We start from the raw sequence: 23,868 nt of genomic DNA, 5'->3' as shown, positions 1-23,868 counted from the left end.
AGAAGCAGGGTGACAATATACAGCCTTGACATACTCCTTTTCCTATTTGGAACCAGTCTGTTGTTCCATGTCCAGTTCTAACTGTTGCTTCCTGACCTGCATACAAATTGCTCAAGAGGCAGGTCAGGTGGTCTGGTATTCCCATCTCTTTTGGAATTTTCCACAGTTTATTGTGATCCACACAGTCAAAGGCTTTGGTACAGTCAATAAAGCAGAAATAGATGTTTTTCTGGAACTCTCTTGCTTTTTCCATGATCCAGTGGATGTTGGCAATTTGATCTCTGGTTCCTCTGCTTTTTCTAAAACCAGCTTGAACATCAGGAAGTTCACGGTTCACGTATTGCTGAAGCCTGGCTTGGAGAATTTTGAGCATTACTTTACTAGTGTGTGAGATGAGTGCAATTGTGCGGTAGTTTGAGCATTCTTTGGCATTGCCTTCCTTTGGGACTGGAATGAAAACTGACCTTTTCCAGTCCTGTGGCCACTGCTGAGTTTTTCAAATTTGCTGGCATATTGAGTGCAGCACTTTCACAGCATCATCTTTCAGGATTTGGAGTAGCTCAACTGGAATTCCATCACCTCCACTAGCTTTGTTCATAGTGATGCTTTCTAAGGCCCACTTGACTTCACATTCCAGGATGTCTGGCTCTAGGTGAGTGATCACACTATCGAGATTATCTGGGTCATGAAGATCTTTTTTGTACAGTTCTTCTGTGTATTCTTGCCACCTCTTCTTAATATCTTCTGCTTCTGTTAGGTCCATACCATTTCTGTCCTTTATCGAGCCCATCTTTTCATGAAGTGTTCCCTTGGTATCTCTAATTTTCTTGAAGAGATCTCTAGTCTTTCCCATTCTGTTATTTTCCTCTATTTCTTTGCATTGATCACTGAGGAAGGCTTTCTTATCTCTTCTTGCTATTCTTTGGAACTCTGCATTCAGATGCTTATATCTTTCCTTTTCTCCTTTGCTTTTCACTTCTCTTCTTTTCACAGCTATTTTTAAGGCCTCCCCAGACAGCTATTTTGCTTTTTTTTGCATTTCTTTTCCATGGGGATGGTCTTGAACCCTGTCTCCTGTACAATGTCACGAACCTCAGCCCATAGTTCATCAGGCACTCTATCTATCAGATCTAGGCCCTTAAATCTATTTCTCACTTCCACTGTATAATCATAAGGGATTTGATTTAGGTTATACCTGAATGGTCTGGTGGTTTTCCCTACTTTCTTCAATTTAAGTCTGAATTTGGCAATAAGGAATTCATGATCTGAGGCACAGTCAGCTCCTGGTCTTATTTTTGCTGACTGTATACAGCTTCTCCATCTTTGGCTGCAAAGAATATAATCAATCTGATTTCAGTGTTGACCATCTGGTGATGTCCATGTGTAGAGTCTTCTCATGTGTTGTTGGAAGAGGGTGTTTGCTATGACCAGTGCATTTTCTTGGCAAAACTCTATTAGTCTTTGCCCTGCTTCATTCTGTATTCCAAGGCCAAATTTGCCTGTTACTCCAGGTGTTTCTTGGCTGCCTACTTTTGTATTCCAGTCCCTTATAATGAAAAGGACATCTTTTTTGGGTGTTAGTTCTAAAAGGTCTTGTAGGTCTTCATAGTACTGTTCAACTTCAGCTTCTTCAGTGTTACTGGTTGGGGCATAGACTTGGATTACTGTGATATCGAATGGTTTGCCTTAGAAACGAACAGAGATCATTCTGTCGTTTTTAAGATTGCATCCAAATACTGCATTTTGGACTCTTTTGTTGACCATGATGGCTACTCCATTTCTTCTGAGGGATTCCTGCCTGCAGTAGTAGATATAATGGTCATCTGAGTTAAATTCACCCATCCCAGTCCATTTTAGTTTGCTGATTCCTAGAATGTCGACATTCAGTCTTGCCATCTCTTGTTTGACCACTTCCAATTTGCCTTGATTCATGGACCTGACATTCCTGGTTCCTGTGCAATATTGCTCTTTACAGCATCGGACCTTGCTTCTATCACCAGTCACATCCACAACTGTGTATTGTTTTTGCTTTGGCTCCATCCCCTCGTTCTTTCTGGAGTTATTTCTCCACTGATCTCCAGTAGCATATTGGTCACCTACTGACCTGGGGAATTCCTCTTCAGTATCCTATAATTTTGCCTTTTCATGCTATTAATGGGGTTCTCAAGGCAAGAATCCTGAAGTGGTTTGCCATTCCCTTCTCCAGTGGACCACATTCTGTCAACATTACCTCAACATTTACCTCAACATTACCTAAAAGAAAAATACTAATTATTTTAAGGAAGATGGGGGATATTTGTTAATTTTTTTAAAGTGAACCTGGATTTAGGCTTTAGCCCTACCATATATCTGAAATTTAAGACTGACCTTTCTTGCAGTTGATAGAATCGGCCATATTTCTTTCTAATTCACTGTTCAAATCAATGGTTTGTCTATTATCTATTTTAGGAGAATTAGTTTCTATAATTCAAAATTAAAATCTAAAAGTGCTTTTCATTACATGTAAAAATCAATTGTAGTTAAAACTGGAATTTTGTAAATAAACTTTTAAACAAAATAAAAGATGCTTTGGTCTCTCCTTAAAAAGAGCTGACAATTTGGCAGCCTCCCGATTCTCCTCCATCTGTAACTCCTCCTTGATAACCAATCCATGAAACAGGGGACAGGATTTCTCCAGAACAGTGCAAAGCATCAGCCAACGCAAAGCTGCCCTCTTTGCCTGGATGAACTATTTTATGTTTTGTTTTTCCCAAGGCTTTTTCCAATGCATTTCTAGACTGTGTAGATGGAAATAAAGGATAAAAAATACCGTGATGAGGTGAAATAGAGAAAGTTAACAATATAAAAATAACTTCCTTTATTATTTGATATATTATGTAGAAGATAAATAATTTAAATTTAAAAGCATATAACTCCCGTTTCTAATTCTTGAGGGTAGACCATGATGACTATTTAGGACGTTTGCTGTGAAAATATTAGAGTCACTCATAATTTTCATGGCTTTATTTTTCCATTTTTTAAAAAAAGTTACATGATCTCTGTATTTCCTAGCCACCTGTTCTCCTTGCTCAGCTCTGCAGTAAATCTTTCTCTGGTCCAAAAAAAAAAAACAAGTTTCATGATCTCCTAGGTTTATTTCACATATTTCTCATTTAGTATACAGCAAAGGTGGTTAATATTGATAACCTAAGAGATATGTCACTTATACATGTACCAGATAGGAGTTAGGAAAATAAAAATCTCCAAATAATTACAATTTCAAAACAGTATGAAGATTCAACATGACCATTTTCCTCTGCCAATAATCTTCTCCAATTTCCATTGCTCCATCATCCAAAATTTTTTCAGCTTAAAACTAAGGATGGCAAAGCTTGAGTGCTTCTCAAAGTGATAGCATTTTAGACTGTTAACTGTGGTTTATAACATCATCTCTTTGGATGCCAGGACCAGGCTTTGTTAGAAAGTAGAGACGACAGCAAAAGCACCACCCTATACTTCTGGGAGGGGGCAAGCTGACCACACAAACAGACCAGGAACACTAGGTTCTGGGGAGAGGAACATTCCACAAGCTTTATGCATTTCCCAGAGCTGGTTCCGCTAACCCAAGCCCCAGAGCACTCAGACACACTGTTGCATATTCTCCTTGTCTGCATTTTTTTTTTAAACACAAGATTTCCTAAATATTTTAGTTGCCATGTAATATTTTCTTTTATACTATTTAACCCTGTCCTCAAACTGATTGATCTACTTTGTCTCCTTCTTGGGATTTTACTCAGGAATATTCTCAGACAAAAGAAAATGAACTTACCTGGTGTTTCTGTTGCTTTGATTGAACTCTGAGTCTCAGCTTTAGAAAAAAAAAAAGAAAGAAAGAAAATTGCTAAAATTAAACGTTGAATATCAAATATCTACTCTCACAATTGTTTCAGGTGGTAAATGCATTGAGATTTTAGTTCATTTCTGATTTACTTTCCTCAAGTCACCAAATCATGAGGCTTCCTGAATAAAAGAAACTTCAGAGCAGGGGTCAGTCAACTCTTTCTTAAAGGGACAGATAGCATTTAAGCTTTGTGGGCCATAAGTCTCTACTAACTATTCAGCTTTTGCTGTTGTAGTGTGAATACAGCCATATGTAATATCTAAAGAATAGGTATGCAATATTCTCATTAAATTTTAATTACAAAAAATAGACTGGGGCTTGGATTTGGCCTGTGAGCCAAAGTTCGCTGCATCCTCCTTTGGGGCATCTGGTACAGCCCCACTTCCTGAATATGCCAAGAGAATCCAGAAGACTACCGAAACTTCAGTGGGTGCTTCATGAGTGGCACTGCCATATGTCATACTCCTACTAAGATATTGCACATCTCTTGATCTGAGGAAGATTCAGGAGGGTTCAGACAGATACCTTTGAAATTTAAGAAATTCCTCTAAAGGGAATAGAGCTCAGAAGAGCTTTCTACAAGTAAAATCGCTTGAGAGAATTATAAGCAAATATCATTTCAACAAACTTGAATGTTGGCACCACGAATCAAGATTTTCCACATGAAAAAATATAGAAATATTTGAGATAAATAGAAGCCCAATAATGATGGTGGATACAAACATCCACTTGCTTCCTTTGTATCTTCACCTGACGGTCTTAACAGCATCTTAAATTTTACATGCTCCAAACAGAACTCTTTTTTTTAAAAAACTGAAATAGAGTTGATATAAAATGCTGTGTTAGTTGCAGGTATACAGCACAGTGATTCAGTTTTATATCTAAATATACTCTTTTTCAGATTTTTGCCTTATAGGTTACTGCAAAATATTGAGTGCTAAGTTGCTTCAGTCGTGTCCAGCTCTTAGCAACCCCAAGGACTGTAGCCTGTCAAGCTCCTCTGTTCATGGGATTTCCCGGGCAAGATACTGGAGTGAGTTGCCATGCCCCCCTCGAGGGACTCTTCCTGAGCCAGGGATCAAACCTGTGTCTCCTGTAGTTCCTGAATTGTAGGTGGAGTCTTTACTGATGAGCCACCAGGGAAGCGCATGAGTCCCTGTGCTACACAGTAAATCTCATTATTATCTATTTCATATACAATAGTGTATATATCTTAATTCCAGACTCCTAATTTGTCTCCCCTTTATCCCCTCTTTTGGTAACCACAGCTTTGTTTTCTATGTCTGGGGGTCTATTTCTATTTTGTAAATAAGTTAATTTGTAGCTTTTTGTTTTAGATTCCACATATAAGCAGTATCATGTGTCTTTCTCTGTCCGACTTCACTTAGCATGATACATTCTAGGTCTATCAATGTTGCTGCAAGTGGCATTATTTCATTCATTTTTATGTCTGTGAAGGAAAGTTATGACCAACCTAGATAGCATATTCAAAAGCAGAGACATTACTTTGCCAACAAAGGTCCGTCTAGTCAAGGCTATGGTTTTTCCTGTGGTCATGTATGGATGTGAGAGTTGGACTGTGAATAAGGCTGAGCACTGAAGAATTGATGCTTTTGAACTGTGGTGTTGGAGAAGACTCTTGAGAGTCCCTTGGACTGCAAGGAGATCCAACCAGTCCATCCTAAAGGAGATCAGTCCTGGGATTTCTTTGGAAGGAATGATGCTAAAGCTGAAACTCCAGTACTTTGGCCACCTCATGTGAAGAGTTGACTCATTAGAAAAGACTCTGATGCTGGGAGGGATTGTGGGCAGGAGGAGAAGGGGACGACAGAGGATGAAATGGCTGGATGGCATCACTGACTCAACGGACTTGAGTCTGGGTGAACTCCGGGAGTTGGTGATGGACAGGGAGGCCTGGCGTGCTGCGATTCATGGGGTCACAAAGAGTCGGACACGACTGAGCGACTGAACTGAACTGAACTGAACTGATGGTACCATTGCCTCCCAGGTGCATGAGCCAAAAAGTAGTGGCCTTTCTTCTTTTGTTTTTCTTGATTCATTTTTTTTCTCACCTCATCAGCCCTAGCTTCAAAATATATTCCACATATGCCTCACCATTCAATTGACTACTATTCATCTAGCACCTATATCTCTCTCCTTAGTATGTGTAACAGCCACCTAGAAAATTTTTTTTAAATTTACATTTCATTACTCCAATGGCTCCTTATTCCTCTCCTCACTACAGTTAGCGGTTCTCCATAGGACATGGCTTCTGCCTTGCTCCTCAATTCACTCCCGCTGTCACAGCCTGCTTCGTGTCTCCATGGTAGATAAATGTCCCAGGGATCCCTTGCTTCAGACGGCCTGCTGGCCCTAAGCCTGTGGGCTGTCCTCTCAGGCCTACACTGGCTCCTTCTCACCCTTCATGGCTGTTCAGGTGTCACCACTCAGAGAAGTCTTCTCCAACCACCTTATTGAAAGCTGTCTTCTCATTTCCCTCTATCTCAGCCCACCATGATTCTTTGTTTGCTCACCAGTTTATCACTCCAGGGACATTTATTTTTTTTAAATGGCTTTGTTTCCTGTTAGAATGTAAGTCCAGGAGGACAGAGATTTCTTATTTTACTCAGAGTCATAATTTCAGCATCTACTATCCATACTGCTGCTAAGTCACTTCAGTCGTGTCTGACTGTGTGACCCCATAGACGGCAGCCCACCAGGCTCCCCCGTCCCTGGGATTCTCCAGGCAAGAACACTGGAGTGGGGTGCCATTTCCTTCTCCAATGCATGAAAGTGAAAAGTGAAATTGAAGTCGCTCAGTCGTGCCCGACTCCTAGCGACCCCATGGACTGCAGCCCACCAGGCCCCTCCGTCCCTGGGATTTTCCAGGCAGGAGTACTGGAGTGGGTGCCATTGCCTTCTTCGTACTAGGTCTGTCCATAGTATCCATACTAGGTCTCTGGTAAAAACATAGGGAATGAACAAATAATAATATAAAATAATAATTGATAATAATAATAATAATAAAAACTAATTTTACCTACTGAATTCAATTTTTAAGGCAAAATGAATGTGTTATTAAAAATTGCTAGTTGGATAATCATAGCTACTATTTTTGAAGCAACTCTTCTGATCAACTCCATATATTAATCATTGATGTCTATGAGAAAGATGTTATTATTTTTATTTTGCACATCTGCAGTAAAGAAGTGAAACTATGTTCTCAAAGGGAGGACAGTGATTATAATTCAGGTCCGTTGGTTCTAAGGTCCATCTTCTTTTACTGAGACAGCTTTTTTTTCCAATAAACTGTTCTGAGTGGAAAGCTTATGTAATTAATTTCTACTTTTCATAACTAGTTAAAATAATTTTGTACATGGCATAATGCTGTACTTGGAGGATGCAGTTAAAATATTTATCAGCTGTCAGAGGATTAGAATATAAACGAAATCAAAACCTTTGTTCTTCCTGCTTTTAATATAAGGTCATAATCTTTCTTGCTGATAGACTTTATGGAGAATGAACAATTTTAAACTCATATCAGACAAAGCCTCCTGACTATTCTTTTTTGCATTTTTTTCATCCTTCAAAAATGCATAATGACTTCTCAGGGACATATTACATAAAATAAAAATGACTATGCCTTAAGAAGTAGTGCAATAGTGGAAAAAAAATAGCAATTCAAAACCCTTTACTTGAGTCTTCAGAGGTCCAGATATTTCTATATGAATGAATATATTGTTATTCTGAGAAGGAAATTCTGTAAATCTTAAATACTTAATCAGTACTGGGAAATATATACCTTTTTATCCTGAAATCAAGGATGTATTATTTTGAAGATAATAAAACATCTTCATACGGCATTCTATTTTCAAATTTCGACTCAGTTTTGTGAATATAAAATCTGAATAGAGATGAATGCTATGGAATGTGGCTAAAGTTGTGGAAACTAATGAAAAGTGAAGACATCTGCAATTATTCCTATGTGTGTGTGTTTAAGTTTCATAATGCAAATATGCTTTAAGAAAAGGCCAAATTCTGATCTGGAGAGGAAGCAGGTGTGCTTAGTCATTCAGTTGTGTTCGACTCTGCAACCTTTTGGGACTATAGCCTGCAGGGCTCCTCTGTCCATGGGATTTCCCAGGCAAGAATACTGGAGTGGGTTGCCATTTCCTCTTCCAGTGGATTTTCCAGACCCAGGGATCAAACCTGCATCTCCCATGTCTCCTGCATTATAGGCAGATTCTTTATCTGCTGAGTAAGTGGAAGTTAAATAGAAATGAGTGTAGTACATTCTGTTAATCTAGTCTCAAACTTAGTTGTTGAGTAAAGACCAAATCCTTAATCAGGGTGTTCGGCAACTTAAATCTCTTGGTTGAGTTTGAAACTGAAGTTTGAAGTTGAGTTCAGTTTGAAACTGAAGTCTTATGAAATGCAAATGAACTTCAAAATGCTAAATTTTAATCCACAATTTAATCCCAAACTAAACCTTGCTTAAACTATCAGCTTTTAAGATAGAAAGCTTAAGCAATAATACAAGTAACTTTGCTAAATATTATCTTACAAAAGCCATTGTATTTCCAGCTATATATAGCTGTGTATAATTACCTACAGAACATGATTTATCATTTAAAGTCCCAGGAAAAAATGTAGTTGTTCCCATATATAATTCTTTACTGATTTGCTTAAAAATAATTTACTATGACCAATTACAATTTTTCTTCTCATTCCCCCTCATACATACCGTCCCCCATTCCCCCAACAAAGCATTGACTGAGTCATCGTACGAAAGATTAGTTCTGGTTTGGATAAATGGTGATGTATGACTAAGACTTTGTTCTCCTGAGAATTCCTCTTTTATCTGCCCACATGAAATGATACAAACTAATTAAATAGCATGTAAGAAACATTGCAATTAAGTTCCCTGATAAATGTCATAGATAAATGGTGCCATTCACAAAAGAAATAATGAGCCTGAGTGATCAGAAAAATTAGACTTTTCCAAAGCATGAGATGCATAGCATTATATGAGAGATTCTATACTGGAAAGTGGCGTTAAATAAGATTGAAACATTCAGTGAGAAAGTAATTATTTTCAATTTTTTTGTGAGTTTATTTCAATGAAGAAGTTTCAAAATTTCAATTTGATGCAAATATGTCATTAATACCTAGAATGTACTTATCTTTTTTTCCACCACACAGGGAAAAGTGCAAATGCAGTCCCCTACAACCACAAATTATGCAGTCAAGTTTTGTGGAAATTGCAGGGGTCAGCACATCCGAAGTGTGATAGATAAGCCACGCTGTGGGGGAGGCAGTGGGGGGAGGTGAAAATCACCTTCATCATACCAGTATCTCCCCTGCCAGGTAAGTATTTGATTTATTTATTAAGCAAGGCTAAAACTCAGAGCCTTTGGTAAGCAACAAAATCTAGCGAGAATTTTATTTTATTTTGCTTACATCACAGAGACTTTCTAGCTTCTGCTTATACTAATTCAAACTGGTTTTTCATTCATGATGGTTTCCTTTTCAAACAAATTTAAGAATTAAAAAGTGCATCCATTTAAAGAAAGTACTAAATGAATAATAGTGCAGATGGTACATATATCTGGAAACCTCATTAAGGTGTGGGAAATACTGAGGTGATATTTTGTAGACGTTCTTTATGGTTGCGTAGAATTTTAATAATCAGTTCAAGGAAGGACAAGGGGAAGAAAGAATGACCATACAGATGAGGGAGACAGGTTGAACAAATCACATGGTCAGGAATAAATCTGGCATGGTTGGCAATAGCATGAGAACCACTCTGGTGCGAATCCCAGGTTTCTGGTGAGAATCCCAGGTTTATATTCAGTCAGTTGGTCAGTGTTATACTGATTGAACTTCTGTTTGTCAAGCATATGATGCACCCAGTTAAAAGCTACCCGCTTTCTAATTCCTTCAGATACTTTATGTGAAATATTTGTAATGAGAGAAAGTGTGGTATATCGATATTTATGGAGTTTCAGGCGAGAAAAACAGGGTTTGAATTACATCTTTTAACATTGGGTGAGTCATTTCATCTTTCTGAACTTGTTTCCTTATATGTGAAACTGATACCATAAATACCGTCTTTGCTTGGCTTTTGTAAGGATTATCAGTACCAAAATAATATTAATAACTAAAATGTATTGTTTTCTTTTCAGACACTGTTTTAAGCTTCATATTATTTTATCTCTTTTAATCTTCACAAGAATCCTGTAAAAGTGTAGTCATACAACTATTTTACAGATGAGGAAACTGAGGCACAGAGAAGTTAAACAGCTTACCAAAGGCCAAAGTCCAAATAAATGGTTGTGCTATTATTTGAATCTAAGCTATTTGATTTCAAGGGCTTCCCTGGTGGCTCAGTTGGTAAAATGTCTGCCTGCAATGTAGGAGATCTGGGTTCAATCCCTAAGTCAGGAAGATCCCCTGGAGAAGGAAATGGCTATCCACTCCAGTATTCTTGCCTAGGGAATTCCATGGACAAAGGAGCCTGGTGGGCTACAGTCCATGGGTTCACAAAGAGTCAAACACGACTAAGTAAGTTTGCTAACCCTTCCACTTTCTTTATCTGATTTCAGAATCATTGTTAGTATACAATAAGCCAACTTCCTCTTGGCATAATTGGGGTGACCATTTCTTTAAAGAAGGGTATGGTGCCTCGAAAAGTACAGACTTGTGCAGAAGCCATTCTCATGTTCAACCAGTAGTATATCTGAAGTGGTTACTTGATCTTTATACAATTATATATGCTTTTTGTATTAAAAACAAACTCTATACTAAACTAGGATAGATTATGCAAAAGGAAAACATACATGATAAATTATTTGTTACATATAAATGTTATTAACCCTTGACTAAATAACCTACTAATTTCTTATAAATGTTACTTATTTTAATTAATAAAAGTCAGATTTTTCCCTTCAGAGTTCAAGTCTGTAATATTATATCTTCTGCGGTAGCAGAGGCTCTGACATGGCAAATTGTTTAGAAGTATTTTTACCCATATACTTGAGGCTTCCTCTGCCAGCAATGCGGGAGACCAGGGTTCAATCCTGGAATTGGGAAGATCCCCTGGAGAAGAGAATGGCAACCCACTCTAGTATTCTTGCCTGGAGAATTCCACAGAGAAGCCCATGGGGTCACAAAGAGTTGGACATGACTGCGTGACGAACACTTTCACTTTCATTTTACCCACAGTTGCTTTAGTAGAATTATGTACTGGTACTTGCCCATCTCAATGTCTCCTACCTACAATCTTGTTACACATATTCTCCCTAGCTAAGTCAGAATCCCCAGAAGGAGAAAGCAATAGGCTGTCTTTCCCTGTCAACAGACCTCGTGACTCCTCTCTACTCTAAAATCAAGCCTGAATTTGAGACAATGTCCCCACAGTGCCTTTCTCTGAAGGTCACTATTCAAGCACCCACTGCTCATATGCTTAAGAAGGAGATGAATCGTCAACTGTTATACATTTAGCAGATGCATAGTTCGCTTTTATTCTTGTTTGTATTGGGGCACTTATAAAATGCATGAGGTTTTGGTTTGCCAAAGGTACTTTTCAGACATATATTGTCTACCATATAAATTCTGCTTATCAGAACCCAAAACACTGCCACAGAGAAATGTTCTTGTTATGAAGGAAAAATGACCCTCCTCTTCAAATTTCTCTACATGGCGACTAACTATATACAATTATTAGTTTACAATTATGGTGTGGAATCAGACTTCTCCTAAATAACGTTCTTCATGTCATGTCTAAGATGATTACAATAGAAAGGGGGGAAATGGATATTACCAACATGCTTCTAGACAAGAGTGAGCCTTGAGTGTCCACAGTGCTTATAGGTCTCCTAAGAAGAGACTTGGAGAATGAGTCACCTGTAGCGATGTCTTTTTAAGGACTATGTGCTCAGTTGCTCAGTGGTGGCCGACTCTTTGCTACTCCAGAGACTGTAGCCCCCCAGGCTCCTCTGTCCATGGGGATTCTCCAAGAAAGGATACTGGAGTGGGTAGCCATTCCCTTCTCCATTTAAGGACTCTGGGTACGCCAAAAATGCATCCAGTATGTATAATGAGCAGGATTTGATAAGGCTCTTATAGATGATTAGTAGCTTTTCTAGTTAGGATATTTTTACTAAACACACAGATTACTTCAAATCACGGAGGCCAGGATAAGGGAAATACTTGTGGAGATACGTGTGGACTGCAACTAAAGATCTGTCAGGAATCAGAAGAGCTCCAGGTCCTGTTACTTTTTCCATGTCTCTTGAACAACTTAACCTTGCTCATGGGATCTCTCCCTTTCCCCACATAGTCTCTCTATAGTCAGTAGCCTTCTCTACTGACTCTGCCAACTCAAGCCTCCTGAAGCCAGAGGCAAGCGCACAAATCACCATGGCCATCTCAGATTCTCTACTAACCCTGAGCTACTCCAGTCCCCCCTGCTTTTTGGTTTGTTTGGGTTTTCTAGTTCAGTTCAGATTACCCAGGAAGGAAATTTGATTGGCCTAGATCAACATTTTCTTTTTGCTCTTAAATGAATATTTATCTGAAAACCCACCACTTAATCCACTCATTGTAAGTATACAACCCAATAATATTTTGTAAATTTATAGAGTCATTGAACCATCACTATAATCCAGTTTTAGAACATTTTCTTCAATATAAAAAACTTCCTTGAGTCTTTCTGCAGTCAGTCCCCAGGCTGGTCCTCAGGTGTAGGCAACTACTTATCTGGTTTATGTCCCCATAAAAAATATCCTGGATATTTCACAGAAATGGAATTGTATTTGTTGTATTTTGTGAAAGGCTTCTTTCACTGCATAATGTATTTGAGATTCATGCTGTTACAGCATGCATCAGTATTTTGTATCTTCAAACTGTTGAATGGTACTGTCTTATATGGATATCCCATGTTTTGGAACATTCCAAATGCATTTCAAATGGAAAATCCAATGAGATATTCTATTTCACCAATTAATGGACGTTTGAGTTGTTCGCAGCATTTGACAATTATGAATAATGCTACTCTTAACACTCATTAACTCCATACCCTGTTTTGATTACTATAGCTTTAGAGTAAGTTTTGAAGTTGGGGGTGGTTGAGTCTTCCAACATTGTTCTTTTCCAAAAGCGTTTTGGCTATTCTAGGTCACTTTCATTTCCATATATATTTTGAAAGTGAAGGTGAAAGTTGCTCAGTTGTGTCCGACTCTTTGCGACCCTATGGATTATACAGTTCACAGAATTCTCTAGGCCAGAATACTGGAGTGGGTAGCTGTGCTCTTCTCCAAGGTATCTTCCCAACCCAGGGATCAAACCCAGGTCTCCCACACTGCAGGCTGATTCTTTACCAGCTGAGCCACAAGGGAAGCCCAAGAATACTGAAGTGGGTAGCCTATCCTTTCTCCAGTGGATCTTCCCAACCCAGGAATCAAACTGGGGTCTCCTGTATTGCAGGCAGATTCTTTACCAACTGAGCTATTGGGGAAGCCCATATATATTTTGGGATTTGCTTATCAATTTCTAGAAAAAAAAAAAACTGTCTGCTATTCTAATAGGAATTGCATTGACTATTTTATCAGTTACTGATCAATTGCCATCTTAAAACATCGTCTTCCAAACTATGAACATGTAATGTCTGTTTATTTTATATTCTTTGCAATTTTACATACATATTTGTATTTTAATCATGAATTTATGCTGATGCCTTAAGTTTCAATCTGATAGTGCAGTGTTTAACTTTCCTTCCCCCATTCTGTATTTGTATCTCCCCTTTTCATCTTGAGAACACATTTATCTGTTTTTTCACTTACACCAAGTATTTAGAGCTAATATATTCATTTCAATAAAACAAACTCATCAAGTGAATTTCAGGGTTTCTTTTCAGTGTTTTTCTTTTCTCTCCCTCTCTTTATCCATTCTTCTGGGGAGGGTGTGCAGTTAAGACTATGTTGTTTAAAGAACTTGGATTATTTTTGCATTTTTTGTGTGCTTTATTAACAATTTACATATGGTTAGGTAAAGTGTCTTCTGTTTGCATTTAATGACTTTCTATTTCTGTCTTTGTTGATGGTTATATACTTAGAAACATATGTTTGTTTTGAAAATTGATGGTAGATTATTACAGTATAAAACAAGAAAATGTTCAAAACACATATCACAGGCTTTTAAAATTTTTTAAACATACAGCAGCAACTGAAATCACATTTTACACACCCCCACCACAATTTCTTCTTTCTTTTGAACCTTGAAAATGGCTTTGTGTGGCTAAAGTCAGAATCAAAATGATGTCACTTTCCCATCTCATTAGCACTTTCACACTGGTGGTAATGTTTCAAAATCTGATGTCTTTGCTCAAGCAGCAGACGTAATTGTACTAATGAAAATTTTTCTATTTTGATGCTTAGTGGGCTTGTCTAAATCATGAAAACTAACAAGTGGTCTTTTCACATAATGCTAAAATAAATGAATTATTTAAATCATGTGTGCATCACAGTGAAAGCACACAAGTTGCCTTCCCCTCCCTGTCCTGCTGTGTCTGGCCTGCTGGCTCATATGTGCCATGTCTCCCAGATGTGCTCTGATGCCAGACTCCACAGTGTGAATATTCAGAGATTGTGATCAGAAGGAGTTCAGCTCTGCTGTGGTTTTGGGGGTCCCTTAGTCCTTTTGCTCCTCTTGCCTGGAAACTGATCCATGTGTCCATTTTAGAGTCCTAGAACCCACTAGAGCCCCTCCAGATGATGTGCTAGGTATCACTGACTAGCCTGACTTAGTTCAGTTCTGCTCATGTGACTATTTGACCTATGACAAAAAACCTATGGAGGTAGCAGCATGGAATAAAGAAAAGAACACAGGGCAAGGAATCAGAAATGCTAAGTTGTTAATTCTGGTCTCCACTAGCCCTACTGATGGAAACAATCTTTCTTGATGATTCGCTTTCAGTTACCTCATTAGATCACTAATTATAAAAGGATATACTTCAGGAACAGCCAGATGAAAGATGCACAGGGCAAGGCATGGGGAAAGGACGTGATGCTTCCATGTCCTCTCCTGTGAACAAATGTTCACATGTTCACCAGCTCGGAAATTTTTCCATTTAGATATTTAATTTCTCAGAGAAGTGTTTTCTAGTCTAGTGTACAAATATTGCATTTCTATTGTTAAATTTACTCTTAAATATTTTATTATTTGTGAGGCTACTATGAATGGAATTATTTCCTGTGGTATAGAACATAATATGAATGGTATAGAATATTCTTTATTAGTTCTAGTAGATTTATTGTGAAATCTTCAGGTTTTCTATATAGATAATGATGTAGTTTGCTGAGAAAAACACTTTTATTTCTTCCTTTCCAATCTGGATGAATGTTTCTATCTCTATCTACCTATTTATAATCTTAATAAACAAACTCCAGTTATAATTTTGAATAGTACTGGTGAGAGTAGACATCTTTGTTGTGTTTCAGATTTTAAAAGGAAAGTATTTAGTCTTTCATTATTAAGTAAAACATTTACTATATATTTTTCATAGATATCCTTGATCAGTTTGTGGAAGTTTTATTTATTTCTAGCTAATTGAGAGTTTTAATTGAGTGGGAATCTTATTTTGTCAAATGTTTTTTCTACATTTGTTGATTCTACTAAGATGGTATATTACATTACTTGATTTTCATATCTTAAACCAACTTTGCATTCCTAAGTGAATCCTATTTGTTCATGTTTTTATCACTTTTCATATGTTACTGATTTTTTCTAATATTGTATTAAGGATATTTGTGTCTGTGTTCATGAAGGATATTGGTCTATAGTTTTATTTGCATTTTCTTTTCATCCTTTTCTATCTTTGGTGTTATGGTAATACTGGCCTCAGATAATTATTTGTCCCAAGTTTCCTCTATGTCACAAAAGAGTTTGAGAAAAATTAGTATTACTTCTGAGAATATTTTTATAGAATTCAGAATTTTTGCCATTCTGGTTGGAACTTTCTTTATTTAAAATTTTAATGCAGAATCTTAAATTGTTTTAGGTCTTTTCAGTCTTTCTAACTTCTTGAGTCAGTTTTAACAATTTGTTCCTTTCTAATTTTTTTTCCTATTTCATCAAAGTTGTCTGATGCTTTGGCCAATCTTACCATTTTCTGTTAGATGATATCATAGATTATCACCCAGGCTTGACCTGATCCTCCTTGGCATCCACTTATTTGCAGCTATGGAGGGATAGAGTGTCACCATACAAAGCAAAGTTGCCAAATCATTGTCCTATTTGTGGAGATTAGGAGAGAACACAGGCTTTCCTGGTGGCTCAGTGGTAAGGAACCCACCTGCCATTGCAACAGATGTGGGTTTGACTCCTAGGTCAGGATTATTCTCTGAAGAAGGAAATGGCAAACCACTCCAGTATTCTTGCCTGGGAAATCCCATGGAGAGAGGAACCTGATTGGCCACAGTCCACGGGGTCACAAAAGAGTTGGACACAATTTAGCAACTAAACAACAGCAATAACAACAAAGGAAGAATATAAGTGGGGCATGGTTCTTTTGTAAATGTGGGCTGGAAAACTTTCTGAGTTTAGTTCTATCCAATATACTAGTTTAACATTTCAGTGAAAAAGTTGACTTAAAGCTCAACATTCAGAAAACTAAGATCATGGCATCCAATCCCATCACATCATGGCATGTAGATGGGGAAACAAGTGGAAACAGTGGCTGACTTTATTTTTTTAGGCTCCAAAATCATTGCAGATGGTGATTGCAGCCATTAAATTAAGAGACACTTACTCCTTGGAAGGAAAGTTATGACCAACCTAGAGAGCATATTAAAAAACAGAGACATTACTTTGTCCACAAAGGTCTGTCTAGTCAAGGCTATGGTTTTTCCAGTAGTCATGTATGGATGTGAGAGTTGGACTATAAAGAAAGCTGAGCACCAAAGAATTGATGCTTTTGAACTGTGGTGCTGGAGAAGACTCTTGAGAGTCCCTTTGACTGCAAGGAGATCCAACCAGTTCATCCTAAAGCAGATCAGTCCTGGGTGTTCATTGGAAGGACTGATGTTGAAGGTGAAACTCCAATACTTTGGCCACCTGATGTGAAGAGCTGACTCGTTGGAAAAGACCCTGATGCTGGGAAAGATTGAGGGCAGGATGAGAAGGGGACGACAGAGGATGAGATGGTTGGATGGCATCACTGACTCAATGGACATGGGTTTGGGTGGACTCCAGGAGTTGGTGATGGACAGGGAGGCCTGGTGTGCTGCAGTTTGTGGAGTTGCAAAGAGTCAGACACGACTGAGCAACTGAACTGAACATTTCAGCACAGATTCTTGTACTTACTCTTGGAGTCGGAGCTTTGTGATGTGGAAACAGCATTTGAAAGTGATTGACTCATCACTGTTGCTTCTGTAGTACTCAACTTGGTCTCCATGATGCTTTCGGTGCTAGCTCCTAATTATGAAAAAAGAATGAGTAGTCATCAGGGGTGTAATCAATCACTAGACTGTATCATTAATATTAATATAAACATCCAGTTACAACTTGAAGGTTAGCTACTTAAAGTCTTCTGATCAAGGTATAGAAATTCAGTGTTTTGATATCTACCTTTTGGTGAGTCAGTTAATTACATTTTTTAAAGTGAAGGGAGATTAGACTCTCCTATTTGTCTGATATAGGTTATTTCATTTGATCACATAGTAATTTTATGAATTAAGTAGTAAATATGATCATAATTTTGTGTATGACTCAGAAAAGTTATAGAATTTTCCCACGGTCACATAATGGGAGCAAGCCAAATTTTTCCGATGTGAAACTAGTTCTCAGCTACCCTAGAAAGGGGTTGGTAAGGCAGTAGTAGTAGTTGAAAATGGTACCATGGCTCTCATGCTGTCTAGGAGAGAATTTTCAGGTACGTGGGGTAGCTTGGAGGAAAGAGATGACAGGAAGTGAATAGAATAAACTTTTTAATTATATTTAGTTCATTTTGGGGAGTGGGGGAAGGAAATTTAACAACAAAGAAACAAAGAAAAATAAGCTGAGTTTTCAAAAATAGCATTGGGATATTTTAAATCATCTATATTTGCACGAATATTATAAAACAAAATGATCGATGACCTCAAGGCTTTTCAAAGTACAGCACAGGACTAGTGTTATTGTTAGCTAGATATGGTGTTGGTTGGCAATGAGGGGAATGCAGTTTAATAGATTTTTATCACAAAGAGGCCTGGAAGCCTGAACTGTGGGTACCTTCCAGAAGCGCCAATCAGGTTTCATTCTGTGGCATTAAGCATCTACAGTGTACTGCAGATTCTTAGTACACTTGAGAGATTCATGCTGGAGAAGCTGATAGTTTGTAGAAAGACCTCACAGATGGTGGGTAAATGTGTCTTCCAGTGAAAAAGGCTTTAGGAATTGATATGTCAAGGAAAGTGAAAAAATTTGAACATAGGCTAAGGATTAATGCTGCATATGAGAAAGAATGAGTGAAAATGGGCACAAACTTCAGAAGAATCTTAAAGTATTAAATTAAAAGGGAAATATTTGAGGCAGTAAAGAAATGTCTTATTCTTACAGCAGGAAAGCAGAAATTGATCTTTGCAATAGCATGGAAGTGGAAAGGTACAGAAACTCAATACTTGAGGATGGAGAAACATGGGGATAAAGATTTTGCTTTTCACTGGAACTACAAGAGAAGATGCTTGAAAAACATCAGAACAGGGGTTCTTCATAAATCTTCAGAGAATTCTTCTCCTGAGCTAAAATTGGAAACCATGAAAAAGCTATCCTGATGGCCTAAAAAATTCTCTAATATGAAGCAGATTCAGTAGTCTTGGTGATGGGGGGAAAAAAGAATATGTAGCTAAGAAAGATGAGAGGGGCTACCGGTTTATAAAAATACAAAGAGAAGAGCAGAAAATGGAATAGCTGGGCTACAATGCCAAAAGTTTTACTTAAGAGAATTACCACTATATCCACTACTGTGGGCAAGAATCCCTTAGAAGAAATGGAATAGCCCTCATAGTCAACAAAAGAATCTGAAATTCAGTACTTGGGTGCAATCTCAAAAACAACAGGATGATCTCAGTTCATTTCCAAGGCAAACCATTCAACATCACAGTAATCAAAGTCTACTCACCAACCACTAATGCCAAAGAAGCTGAAGTTGAATGCTTCTATGAAAACCTACAAGACTATCTAGAACTAACACCAGAAAAAGATGTCCCTTTCATCATAGGGGACTGGAATGCAAAAGTAGGAAGTCAAGAGATAACCTGGAATAATAGGCAAGTTTGGCCTTGGAGTACAAAATGAAGCAGAGCAAAGGCTAACAGAGTTTTGCCAAGAGAACACACTGGTCACAGCAAACACCCTCTTCCAACAACACAAGAGAAGACTCTACACATGGACATCACCAGAAGGTCAACATCGAAATCAGACTGATTATATTCTTTGCAGCCAAAGATGAAGAAGCTCTATACAGTCACCAAAAACAAGACCTAGAGCTGACGGTGGCCCAGATCATGAGCTCCTTATTGCAAAATTCAGACTTAAGATGAAGAAAGTAGGGAAAACCACTAGGCCATTCATGTTTGACCTAATCAAATCCCTTACAATTATACAATGAATGTGACAAATAGATTCAAGGGATTAGATCTGGTAGACAGAGTGCCTGAAGAACTATGGACAGAGGTTCATAACATTGTACAGGAAGTAGTGACCATAACCATCTCCAAGAAAAAGAAATGCAAGAAGGCAAAGTGGTTGTCTGAGGAGGCCTTATGAATAGCTGAGGAAAGAAGACAGTGAAAAGCAAAGGAGAAAGGGAAAGATATATCCAACTGAAGGCAGATTTCCAGGGGAAAGCAAGGAGAGATAAGGCCTTCATAAATGAATAATGCAAAGAAATAGAGGAAAACAATAGAATGGGAAAGACTAGAGATCTCTTCAAGAAAATTGGAGATATCAAAGGAACAATCATGCATGGATGGACATGAATAAGGAAAGAAATGGTATGGACCTAACAGAAGCAGAATAGATTAAGAACAGGTGGCAAGAACACAGAGGAACTATACAAAAAAGATCTTGATGTCCCAGATAACCATGATGGTGTGATCACTCACCTAGAGCCAGACATCCTGGAGTCTGAAGTCAAATGAGTCTTAGGAAGCATCACTAAGAAGCTAGTGGAGGTGATGGAATTCTAGCTGAGCTATTTCAAATCCTAAAAGATGATGCTATTAAAGTGCTGCACTCAATATGTCAGCAAATTTGGAAAACTCAGCAGTGGCCATAGGACTAGAAAAAGTCAGTTTTCATTCCAATCCCAAAGTAGGGAAATTCCAAAGAATGTCTAAACTACTATACATCTGAACTCATTTCTCATGCTAGCAAATTCATGCTCAAGCTAGGCTTCAGCAGTATGAGAACCAAGAACTTCCAAATGTAAAATTGGGTTTAGAAAAGGGAGAGGAATCAGAGAAGATCAAATTGCCAACATCTGCTGGATCATGGAGATGGAGAAAGCAAGGGAATTCCAGAAAAACAGCTACTTCTACTTCATTGACTATGAGAAAGCCTTTTGACTGTGTCTGTCACAACAAACTTGAAAATTCTGAAAGAGATGGAAATACCAAACCACCTTACCTGTCTCCTGAGAAACCTGTATGAAGTCAAGAAGCAATAGTTAGAACCAGACATGGAACAACAGACTAGTTCCAAATTGGGAAAGGAATACATCAAGGTTGCATATTGTCACCCTGCTTATTTAACTTAAATACAGTGTACATCATTACAAATGCCAGGCTGGATGAATCACAAGCTGGAGTCAAGATTGCTGGGAGAAATATCAATAACCTCAGATATGCATATGATATAACTCTAATGACAGAAAGCAAGGAGAAACTAAAGGACCCCTTGATGAGAGTGAAGGAGGAGAATGAAAAAAACTGGCTTAAAACTCAACTGTAAAAAAGGAAGAACACAGCCTCTGGTCCCACCACTTCATGGCAAATACAAGGGGGAAAAGTGGAAGCAGTGACAGATTTCATTTTCCTGGGTTCCAAAATCACTGCAGATGGTGACTGCAGCCATGATATTTTAAAAACGCTTGCTTCTTGGAAGGATAACAAACCTAGACAGAGTATTAAAAAGCAGAGACATCACTTTGATGACAAAGATCCGTATAGTGAAAGCTATGGTTTTCCCAGCAGTCGTGTACGACTGTGAAAGTTGGACCATAAAGAAGACCAAGAGCCAAAAAATTGATGTTTTTGAATTGTGGTACTGGAAAAGATTCTTGAGAGTCCCTTGGACAGCACAATCAAACCAGTTAATCCTAAAGGAAATCAACCCTGAATATTCATTGGAGAACTGTTGCTGAAGCTTAAGCTCCAAACTTGGGCCACCTGATGCGAAGAGCCGTCTCATTGGAAAAGATATTGATGTTGGGAAAGGTTTTGGGGAGGAAGAGATGGGGATGACAAAAGATGAGATGGTTAGATGGCATTATTGACTCAATGGACATGAGTTTGAGCAAACTCAAGGAGATAGTGGAGGACAGAGGAGCCTGGCATGCTGCATTCCATGGGGTTACAAAGAGTCAGAGATGACTTAGCAGCTGAACAACAACAACAGCAATAGGTGGAACGCATGGAAGACAAAATATAAGAAATTTTTATACAATAATTAACTAAGGATAAAGAGAATCTAATATAACAGATACTTGAGAAAGTCTTATCAGTACTAGAGGGTAAGCGTAGAGAAGAGACTTTGACTCCAACCAGAGTCTTATGTTAGACCACTGATTAGAACTAAGTAGAATGAGTGTGAGGAATATGGGCTGTTTTATAATCTGTGTTGGTATTATCAATGTGAGATTCATTTTGTATGTTTTGGGAGATTAAATCTGGGGGAGTAAACAATAAATGTGGACATTATATTAGGAATTTAAGGTGCGTTTATAGCAGACTGACTTGAGAGAGAGGATTTATGGAGTTAACTTGTGCAGGGAAGGGGATTAAGCAGCTTTATTCCTTTGAAATTACATAATTTGACTTACAGTATCCAATGCACATAACAAAATCTTTTGTGTGGTCACATTGTCTTCAGAAATAGAATATGGGATCAGTGAATTTTTGACAGTTAACATTTACTGAAACACATGTTATAGAATACTAATACTCTGGTATGTTTTGTTTATGTTAAAAAAATACTTCCATAGTCAAACTACTAGAAGCTGCATAGATTTTTTAAAAAACATCAAATGAATGTCTTTGGATTACCAAGAATTTTTATAAATGTTATTGTACACTGTAAAACCCTAAGATGGTAACATGTCTTCCAGTACCCACGCCAAAGGAAGAGGAACTCAGATAATGAAACTAGACTCTGATGGGTCCCCAAAGATTCCAGAGAAGCACAGAATAGTGGCAAGGAAGCAATGTATACAGCTTCCAGGGGAATACAAGAAGAGAATGTCTATTTTTATGTAAATATTATATTTCCTTTTTCTTGTCTATATTATTTAGAGGCTGGACTAAGGTAGGCCTTAAGGGTCTATTGGAATGGTGTGCTTAGCATGTCTCTTGCCAAATCGTCAAGTACCACCTACAGTAACCCTAGAAAAGTAGGCTGAGCAGATGGCTGAGAGATCCCTGTTGCTTAGGGCTGGCCTAATGGGGTGTTTAGGTGTCTCCAAGTCTCTCTATTCTCTAATTCAATTTCCCAAGGTAAGTGCTTATAGGAATTTGAGACTGATCCTAGGTCAGGAATAAACTTATATCTGTACTTACTTAGAGTGGCTTTTTGCATTGTATGCTTCCTTGGTGGCTCAGATGGTAAAGAATCCTCCTGTAAAGAGGGAGACCTGGATTGGATCCCTGGGTTGGGAAGATCCCCTGGAGGAGGGCGTGGCAACCCACTCCAGTATTCTTGCCTGGAGAATCCCATGGACAGAAGAGCCTGGTGGGCTACAGTCCGTGGGGTCGCAAGAGTCGGACACACCTAAATGACTAAGCACACACAGCAACCACCCAAGTCAAGTGGGCTGAGATATCTGGTGACCTTGGAGCAATGTCATAATTTTCTAATCTCTTCGTTCTTTCTTAGAGACTTCACTGATAAATGGATGTTGACTTTCTATTCCCTTAAATTCTATTTTAACCGTGTTTCTTAGAGCCATAGCAAATACTGATAGGAGTTTCTTGTTTATTTTTTCATATCTGTTGATCTTATTTACTCATAAGGTGTTACATATGAAAAGCAGCAATCATATTTATGAGGACATTAAAAATTTCTCAACACTTGAGCTGCCCCTTTTGAAAACTCTAATTCATGATTACCAGTGAGGTCATTCCCAGGTCAGGTGATGGGTGAAAAAGAGTTGCTTTGCTTTCCAGTTGTAGAACAGATTCATTTTTTATTTTACTATAAATAGAATTTAAGTAAACAAAATAATGACTACCTCAGTAAATTTTAACTGTACCACTAAAGCCTGAAGGGCTCTGTAGGGAAGCCTTGCAGGCTGTCTTTGATGGTAAGAGAGAAACAGCCAGCAGTCCACTCTGAGCTTTCCACCACTACACGGCTTCAAACTCAGCGGCCCAACTTTTATTTGTTTGATATATTCACGTTTTGGACTTTCTCAAAAGATTTTATGAGGAAATGATTCTAATTACAAACAATTTTAGACAACTATTGCCTTAATAATGAGGGTCTTAAATTGCACCCATCTCACACGCTAGTAAAGTAATGATCAAAATTCTCCAAGCCAGGCTTCAGCAATATGTGAACCGTGCACTTCCTGATGTTCAAGCTGGTTTTAGAAAAGGCAGAGGTACCAGAGATCAAATTGCCAACATCTGCTGGATCATGGAAAAAGCAAGAGAGTTCCAGAAAAACATCTATTTCTGCTTTATTGACTATGCCAAAACCTTTGACTGTGTGGATCACAATAAACTGTGGACAAT

At 38.1% G+C, this 23,868-nt stretch overlaps 1 protein-coding gene across 3 annotated transcripts in view; it reads right to left on the bottom strand.

Moving 5' to 3' along the window:
- EMCN (endomucin) overlaps nt 1-23,868 on the bottom strand; it is a 125,247-nt gene that overhangs the window by 39,922 nt on the left and 61,457 nt on the right. For all 3 annotated transcript variants that reach the window (XM_010848293.1, XM_010848291.1, XM_010848292.1), the window contains exons 4-5: nt 17,243-17,353; nt 3,809-3,847 (exon numbers count right to left, since the gene is read on the bottom strand). In XM_010848293.1, the coding sequence (XP_010846595.1) occupies nt 3,809-3,847; nt 17,243-17,353 (150 nt within the window). The remainder of the gene's footprint in view (nt 1-3,808; nt 3,848-17,242; nt 17,354-23,868) is intronic.

The sequence above is a fragment of the Bison bison genome, unplaced genomic scaffold (genome assembly GCF_000754665.1).
Source record: "Bison bison bison isolate TAMUID 2011002044 unplaced genomic scaffold, Bison_UMD1.0 scf7180017864263, whole genome shotgun sequence".
NCBI lineage: Eukaryota > Metazoa > Chordata > Mammalia > Artiodactyla > Bovidae > Bison > Bison bison.
The sequence above is the reverse complement of the archived record's forward strand: the minus strand, read 5'-3'. Positions and strand labels throughout refer to the sequence as shown.